Source organism: Amphibalanus amphitrite, unplaced genomic scaffold, assembly GCF_019059575.1.
Source record: "Amphibalanus amphitrite isolate SeventyFive unplaced genomic scaffold, NRLGWU_Aamphi_draft 001205F_arrow, whole genome shotgun sequence".
NCBI classification, from domain to species: domain Eukaryota; kingdom Metazoa; phylum Arthropoda; class Thecostraca; order Balanomorpha; family Balanidae; genus Amphibalanus; species Amphibalanus amphitrite.
The window spans coordinates 1-8,532 of record NW_024882699.1 but is presented as its reverse complement, the minus strand read 5'-3'; the positions used below and the strand labels follow the sequence as shown (position 1 = coordinate 8,532).

At 48.7% G+C, this 8,532-nt stretch overlaps 1 protein-coding gene across 2 annotated transcripts; it reads right to left on the bottom strand.

Moving 5' to 3' along the window:
* Positions 1-358: 358 nt before the first annotated feature.
* LOC122371108 (nuclear distribution protein nudE-like 1-B) lies at positions 359-8,147 on the bottom strand. Of its 2 annotated transcripts, XR_006254668.1 has the most exons (6): positions 8,010-8,145; positions 6,526-6,714; positions 5,911-6,041; positions 4,573-4,681; positions 3,043-3,140; positions 1,629-1,652 (listed from the first exon to the last, which is right to left on the bottom strand). XR_006254668.1 is itself a non-coding variant. In XM_043347206.1 (5 exons), exons 1-5 carry the CDS (start codon positions 8,140-8,142, stop codon positions 1,601-1,603), a joined length of 603 nt encoding a protein of 200 aa, XP_043203141.1. In that variant the 5' UTR covers positions 8,143-8,147; the 3' UTR covers positions 359-1,600. The 2 variants fall into 2 exon arrangements, 1 of the variants encoding a protein (XP_043203141.1); XM_043347206.1 differs by lacking the exon at positions 4,573-4,681 and having other exon boundaries at positions 359-1,652; positions 8,010-8,147.
* Positions 8,148-8,532: the final 385 nt, after the last annotated feature.

Sequence of the window (8,532 nt, the reverse complement as noted above, 5' to 3'; positions counted from 1 at the left end):
AACTACCTTCCCTATGTCACGGAATGGACTCGTCCAAACCCAAATTTTCGCCAAATCTCGGTTTTTGGACGAGTCCATTCCAACTACCTTCCCTTCGTCACGGAATGGACTCGTCCAAACCCAAATTTTCGCCAAATCTCGGTTTTTGGACGAGTCCATTCAAACTACCTTCCCTTTAGAATGGACTCGTCCACACTCAAATTCGTCAGAACCCGGTTTTTGGACGAGTCCATTCCAGCTGGCAGCTACCTCCCCCCTTTGTCACGGAATGGACTCGTCCGAAACCCTAATTAGCGTGAATTCACTGTTCTTGGATGAGTCCTTACAACCATCTCCACTTCATCACGGAACACGCAGCTTAAGACTGGAAATATAATATTTTCTCTGACAGATTCAGGAAGAAGTTACCGGACGACCGCCAACACAAAAACAGACATCACTCGCAAAGTAATTCTGCACAACGGGAAAATAACTTCAGATATTTCGGACCTTACCAAACAACAACGCCAATGGGCTCACTCCGATAGCCCGGGCCGCAGCGTAATCACCACACGTCTCCCGCGAGCAGAGCGAGAACACATGTTCAAGATGTTTTAAACGCGTTCGGCGAGCACGTAAGCACAAAATGAAGGACGAACAAAGAGCAAGTGACTGGAGCGTCTCTCTCCATCTCCTACTTTCTCTCAACCTTTCGCTCACTCACTCACTCATTCACCCATTCATTCATTTATTCATTCACGCACGCAATCACTTACATACTCACTCGTTCACTCTCTTTCACCCACAACTCAACACCTTACTTCTGCCTCTCACACTCTTACACTATCTCACATTTAGTTTAACACTCAGTCACTCAACTACATGTAACACTTTCATTGCAACTCTTCATCGCGTTGCCGTCCACTCTAACACTCTAACTCCCCACTCTTTCAATTTTAATAACCTAAACCATTGTCACCGCATCTGCCGCTGCCATCGCTGCCACTGCCACTGTCACCACTGCCACTGCCATCGCTGTCATCACTGCCAACACCGACCACTAGAGAAAACCCTCCTGTCAATCCCAGCACACTCTAAACCATTTCAACTATCATCCGCACCACCCAGCACACAAGTGGGTCCAGCACTTAGCCCCGACCGGAGCACTTTTCAGAGATTCTCTTCACCATTCTTGCTGACACTCCGTCATAGACTTTCCTCGCAGCTGATAAGCCAAGATGGCTTTCCCAGCGAGAAGCACTGCACTAGCCGCGTGTCACGCATTTGAAACACACACTCACTGGTACGAATAAAGGTGCTGTGATCGTCCAAGCAATGAACTGAAAGAGCGTACTTCTAAAGCGAGAATCACAGGCACTATCGAAGGTAGAGTTTGTCAACTATGAGGCGAGCACATACTACAGCGGTGGTAGTCATGGCAACACATACGGCGTCTGCGGTGAACAGAGGTAACCATGGCAACCGTAACCTGTTACGGTGACAGGCGGTGACGCAGCGGTTGACATGGCGACGCAGCGGTGAGCGACGCGGGGCGTGGTTGCCATGGCAGCGGCGGCTTGTATCCGGACAGATAGCGATGCCAGCTGACAGAGACCTGCGTTTAACGCTGAACCTGGGTCGGAATTTTGGTGACCACCTTCCTGGGTTTAACCCTGCGAGAGAAAAAACGGACGACAGTCAGAAAAATAAGGCAATGAGGCGAATTATAACAGCGTTTCCACATTTCCACTCGACGGGCGCATATAGCGAGTTTATGGATCATTGGTCATTGGCACTGTTGCTGGTCCTCCACCGAAGAATTATAACAATCCAAAAATGTACCCATTGGCTTCAGTGCACACGCGTCACGCATAGCACACCAAAGGCACAGCAAACACACAGACGCAGACACAACACACAGGATTCCGAGACAGTGAAACATTCGTAAATTCACACTCCACAGGTCCACTCGCTGACAGCGACACTTTAAACTTCGAGCGACTCCCTGCGCTTACACTGTAAGCACGGTAATCATGCAAAGCTCCGCGCTTCAGAAGATGTTGACACTAAATGGGTAGATATGTAGATAGATGTAGCGAGGTGATAAATGGGAGATAGAACGAGAGTGTAGCTCAACAGAATGTAATGATTTGACACTAAAAGTGAATAGGTACAAAGAACACACATTACAAGGCGAAACATCCTTAACCATTAAACCCTATCAGCCGAACTCAAAAACCAAGACCACACTGAAATCAAACCCGATTCCTATTCGATAAAAGCCTCAACACCCAAAAGTCAAAACCAACCAATAAAAACCCAAAACCACACAAAGGTCAGTCAAAACCAAATTCAAAACAAAACCCATTTCCCTCCGGCCGAGCCCGTTCATACGGGAAAACCAATACCACACACACACCCTCCCTTCCCTCTCCCTCTCCCTTCATCCCGGCCTCTGACCAGTAAAGGCCGGTCGACTCTGGCCCCGCCCACACACTGCTCAGCTGAACCGAAACTCCGAGCCCAGACTGCGCAGCCTGCGACGACCACACAATATGACGTCATGGAGTGACGCTAATGGCCTCACACAGTGATACATGGCGTCGAACAGCTGTACAAAAAAGCACCAAGAACGACACAATATGGGACGACACAAGCAGAATAGCCCGAAGAAACGACAACACAAATAGACCAGAAACAAGCTATCTGAGCAGTGTTCGTGTCACTCCTGTTTTATAACTGTAATCACACCAAATTTTCCGGTGTGGATTGATTTGGCAACAACCAGGATAAAGTCCCTATTCACCAGCATCAACCCAGCTGAAACACGATAAAACGTACGAAAACACAGAATGACGATGAGGAAAAGGCGCAATAATAAACCGTGCCCCTGACTGCCATGTGGATGTAAAACCGCCTAAATTTACATATGCGTCCCTCCTACCAGCTTAGTCACCCTGAGTGCGTCCCTGCTCCCCTAGCCCAACCACCTTGACAACGCCCCTGAGCTGCCCCCTTCTCCGCCCACCCTGAGTGCGCCCCTGCGCTGACCCGAGCACTGACCTGTGAAGGTCACGGCCGACCTGCTGTCCGTGCCCCGCGTGCGGCCGCGGGTTGTCCTTGACGTACGACTTGCACGAGGCCAGCTTGGACTCGAGCGCCTGAGGGGACGGGAAATGTCGTAAGACATACAGGCGCACACACCTACAAACAGACATACCTTGGCAATCAAGGGAAAGTGATGTACGCAGGCGCATAGATCGCGTACCATATCGGCATTTTGCTTGCGCTTTGGGAAAATCGAGAACGTGGAAGGTGTTGAAAACTGTCATAAATGAGAACATACACTTCTTTCTCCAACAAGCCAGGGCTCAGGGTGTCTAGGACGCATTGTCTTAATATCTTACATTGAACTGATTGATGTACGTTGATTTCGATGATTCAGGTTAGGTAGCATTCAAGATAAATTATCGTGTTCAATACCGTTTCCAAATACTTAGATGCAAGCTCACGGTCGATCATACCGCGATGTTATTGACTTCTTGCTTTATCTACGATATCGATATTCTAATTATTAACATTTTTGCCGCCATTGTTTAATGTAAAGACAACACACGCCAAAGATCCTGCAATCATCTCCGTAGGTTAGTATGGGCGGATCAACTTAATCAGCTGAAAAGTTATCAGAGGACAGTTTGAAACACTCGAAAATGTGACGCACGTAAAGTTAACAGAAACACGGCGAAAGAAAATAGAAAAGCACAGAAAGAGACAGATGCACAAAATCAAGCCCCAAAAACGCCAGCAAGACAGACAATGGTCAGTGGTCACGGCAAACAAAGCAAAGCCACCAAGCACGCTATGCCTTCTTCACGACCGCTCACGAAGAATGACTGGGTTAGTCACGACTTCACTCGATTCACAGCAGCAGAATTGCTGGCCAGCTAGACGTGATCTGAAGTTGGATGAGATTAGCTGGTAGAAGGAGGGAGGGAGTCAACCGAGCTGGAAAGGATCATGATGATGATGATGATGATGATGATGATGAATTGGGGTTTTTGGGCGCCCGGACTACAGTCATGGTCATCGGCGCCCACAATCTGGAAAGGAATTGTTCGATAAGGATACATTAAATTTTAGCGTGTAGGATAGCGTAGGAAGGGAACGTGTTTTAGACGAGGATGGGATAGGATAAGACGGGATGAGACGGGAAGCGACAGGGCAGGATCGCACAGGACAGAGTAGAACTAGCCACACACAGCCAGCTCATATGTCGCTGTTAGACTGAAGGGCTATGGAAAACTACCCCAGGAAGGACTCAGCACAGATTAACCAGGATACTCTATGAAAGATCAATGTCGGATCTGTAAGTACCAGGATCACCGTTTTAGCCATGAGACTAGTCACACACGAACTGAAGGGGGCCTATGACTGTAAATATCCTATCCAATCCACCCCGCGCCAGGCGAGGCTCCGAATCAAATCCCAACCAGCGCTGGAGGCACAGCCACGCGCGTGCGTTAGTTCCAGACCAGGCCACCAGGGCGGCGTTAGTGAGGCTCGGCGGCTCGCGTTGGCGCCGCTCGCTCTGACCTGATCACAGCCTGAGACCTGAGAAGAGCGGGCCGCGCGGGACCCACTACTGGGCCGGTATACACACACAGCGGAATTTGCCGCACGCCTTACACATGTAGCGGTCCAACTAGAACGGAGGGGCACAGACACACACGGGGAGAGGTCAGAGCTCACCGGCCAATGACGGACACAGGGCACAGGTCTGAATAGGGAGCTGGGAGGAGAGTGTGGTTGAAATTTCGGAAGGGACTCCGTAGACCCCAAAAGCTTTTTTCTGTTAGTAGAAACAAAAGGTCGTCTAAAGGAGCTTTCGCGGTGCCGATAAGTAAATGTATGAAATGAATTTCAGCCTTAGCGAGAAAGTCGATAAAATAAATGATGGAAAAATGAAAACGAAGATCTGGATCCAAGGAGCTGAATATAAAGAAGAGTTGAAAGCAGGTGAAGCTGGCGGTTGCGTAGGCTCGCCTCAGCACGGAGTACCCTGCAGAAACTGAGCCAAACAAAGTGACCGACCATGGGACAAGCTCAGATCCGAAATGAGGTGATAGGTGAGGGCTGGTGTTTGACAGACATAGGCAAGACTGGAGAAAGGATGGGGACCTCTCGAGGGTGAGGTAGCGAGAGTCCAACAAAAAGACAGGTGCATATTAGCAATAAAACAGCAGTTGTGTAAACCGAACGTTTTGTGCCCCAGTGGAAAGAAGAAAAAGAAAAAAGAAAGAAAGAAGAAAATGCAATACAGAAGAAAGAAGAGACAGAGCACAGAAGAAAAGGGCCCTAAATACCGAGGCAAAACTACGAAAGTAAAAGAAGCACCGCAAAACAAAATGTGAAAGGGGTTCATAAACACATTTTTTCATTGAACGCCGTAAACAAAAACCGGAAAAAAAGTTTCAAAAGAAGAAAAAACCTGCAGTAGGGAACTGACTAGGTTTGCATTTATATACAGCTTAGGAATAAGGAAGTACATTTCGGAATACGGATTCCATTAGGCACGGCCATTTGGAAAGGACATTCTAATTATGTGACACAATCACGAGCCTCTATTCGCTAACAGACAGCGCATAAATAAACGCCGAACAAGAGTTACCTGTTCACCAATTGCGGTGCGACGTGCAAACTAAACACAATGCCATCTAGTGTGCGGGTATAATACACCAGAACCCGTGAAACTAATGTGCAGTGCTTCCAAACACCAAACAAAAACTACTACGGTAGCTCAGTTAGCTAAGCTGAGTGAACGCGCAGATAATTTGAAAAGCACAATAATAAAAAACCAGCATCATTACTACAACGAATGTACCATTTTGAGGACGGCCACAATCGTGCCGTAATTTATAAGTGCGGTCTTACCCCGACTTTACGCAGGAGGTCGCCGACAATGTTGAGCGCCGAAATCCGTGACGAAGGCGTCATGGGACCGCCGTCCAAGGGAGCGACCACGTGACCGTTGGTGGCCGGCTGCTCGCCCACTGCCGGTGGCACTATGAGGGGATGGGAAAACAGTCAAGTGACTATATGGGTAAAATATGAGAGGCTTGAAAATTGACGGCCTAACAATATGGGAGTGGGACAACCTTTTGACGCATTCTCACTTATGTTTAAATCGCTGGTCAATAACACAACTTTATTGGATGAACAAAAATGATATACTAAATCGATCCTTAAAGACACCGTCGTCGGTATCCACACTATACTCAACACCTGTGTGCCACTTTTAACGACATGACGATGAAAAAGAAGCACATAAAAAACTAGCCTGCTACGTTGTATACAGTACTGAATACATTGAACACTTGGGTTCCCTATTCGAAAAATACGTGTCATCCCTCAAATAGAGACGTGACCAAACGTATCCACCCATCCCTCTTCAACTCTCTATCTTGTTATAGTCCACTCTCCCTCACCCACTCACCCACTCACCCACCCACTACCTCCCTCCCTCCCTGCTCTCCCTTTCCCTCCCACCTTTAGCAGTGGTGTTGGCAGTGAGGGCGGCCGGTGTGGCTGTGGGCGCCACAGGCGGCGCCACCGGCCGCACCCCGCCGTCCGGTCCGTCCTCCAGCCGCTTGTTGCTGTCCACTGCTGACCGCTCGTTGTCGGGCTCCTGGTCGTCAGCTTCGTGACGCTCGCGGATCACCAGCTCTTGGCGGAGATCTGAGGGGGAGGTCATGGGTCAGGTCAGGTCATGGGTCAGGTCAGGTCATGGGTCAGGTCATGTCAGGTCAGGTCACGACAGACGAGTCAAGAAAGACGTAAGGTTGGGTAAGGGGACGTCAAAACCCTTAGCAGATAACACTAACAGTGGTCCGAGGGAGTGGATGTCGTAAGTCCGAGGTCAGACCATGAAAAGATGGACGAGGGTCAACCGCGGCCCCCGCCGAAGTTAGTTGGTAGCACTGCTGCTCCACGGCGTACATTTCCTACCAGCCCATAGGGTTTACAGGTTAAATGGCCTGTTTTCAGCGAGCGATATCTCGGTCAACCTTTGAAGGAATCAATGGTTCTTAGTCTCAAATGATAGATCGATGAATTTTCTTTCGACAATTCCTCTACCATTTTTCACGAAACCCAGCCGATCTTCTACGGCGTACAGGGTAAAGATTTCTCTGCACGCCAGCACCCGCGATCCGCCTCTTCGATCGCCGGCGCGCGGTCCTCGGTAGCGCAGTCGGTAGCGTATCGGGCTACGGATCCGAGGGTTGTGAGTTCGAATCCTGGGAGCGCCGCGTGATTTTGGCTAGAATTGAATGGTGTAGATTCTTGAATGTTTGCATAATCAATTATTAATAGCTAATTGAATGTATCTGCCCACTAATCGGCCCCTAAAACCTGTTATTTTAGAAATTTAAGAAATGAATGTCACGTGCGCGTCACAACTGCCAACCATAAGCGCTACCATATTCTAGTTTGAACTAACTTTTTGCTAGTCCCGACCACATATAGTAGGTTTTCTAGTAGATATACTAGAAATTCCTACCAAAGTTCGTCCTACCCTTCACTCAATATACCCTGGGTCAACCGTGCCTGATGGAGGTCCGAGTGTCAAAGGTAGTATCAGGTGAGCCGGTGAGGAGATGTCGCCTGTGTTTGTCAGAGGTCTGGGGAATGGGAGGTCACGAGACATAACAAGTCAGGTCAGGTCACGAGTACGACTTACGGGGGAGGTCAGGTGTGGGGCTAGGTACTGAGGGGAGGGTCAAAGTTCCTGAGTCGCTACACTTCCTCTCGACCACATATGAATTGCGATCCCTGTACCCAACTGACTGACTGACAAATAAACGATTAACGATAAATAAAGACTTCACGTTTGTTGCAGTATCGCACGGCCACTTTTCGGCTATTGTGCAGCCTCTAGCTGACCTCTGTGGCCTCACTCACCTCTGTGAGGCCTCAGTGACGTCTAAATGACCTCAGTGACCTCTGGACTCTGACCTCTCGACCTGACTGACCTCTGGACTCGTCTTTAAGCCGCTGCACCATCTCTCTCAACGTCTCCTTCTCATCCAGCTCAGACTCGAGGAAGGCGTTCCTCTCCAGCGCCTGGTTCAGTCGGCCCTCAAAGTCCTCCAGCGATACCACCATGGTCCTGTGACGTCATAAATAAGGATACATCAGTGACGTCATATGTCGTAAAGGTGACGTCAATTCGGTCCACGTTACATCGATCTATGTTGACCATCAATCTTCCTATTTTGGCTTGATGCATGGCAGTAAAACCTCGCGAAATGTTGTTGACACTATCGATGGTCCTGATATTGCATTACATGACGTCATGGGACGCGATAACTCCTGATTGGTGGTTGACCTATCGCAAGGCCATTGATCAGTGTTGGGTTAGCGTCCACATAACTCACAGCTCAGTATCCACAGACGCTAATGTTATCATTGTAAAAACGTCATTTTTGCAAATCATTTGTACGAGTGTTAAAGCAGGAGAGACGATACCGATGTTGACCAACAAATGACGTTAAA

Coding starts and splice junctions, on each gene's coding strand:
- LOC122371108 (XM_043347206.1), bottom strand. CDS start 8,142: ATGGTGGTATCGCTGGAGGACTTTGAGGGCCGACTGAACCAGGCGCTG. Junction 6,715..8,009: donor GCTTAAAGACGAGTCCAGAG/GTCAGTCAGGTC, acceptor CCTCCCCCTCAG/ATCTCCGCCAAGAGCTGGTG. Junction 6,042..6,525: donor TGCCAACACCACTGCTAAAG/GTGGGAGGGAAA, acceptor ATCCCCTCATAG/TGCCACCGGCAGTGGGCGAG.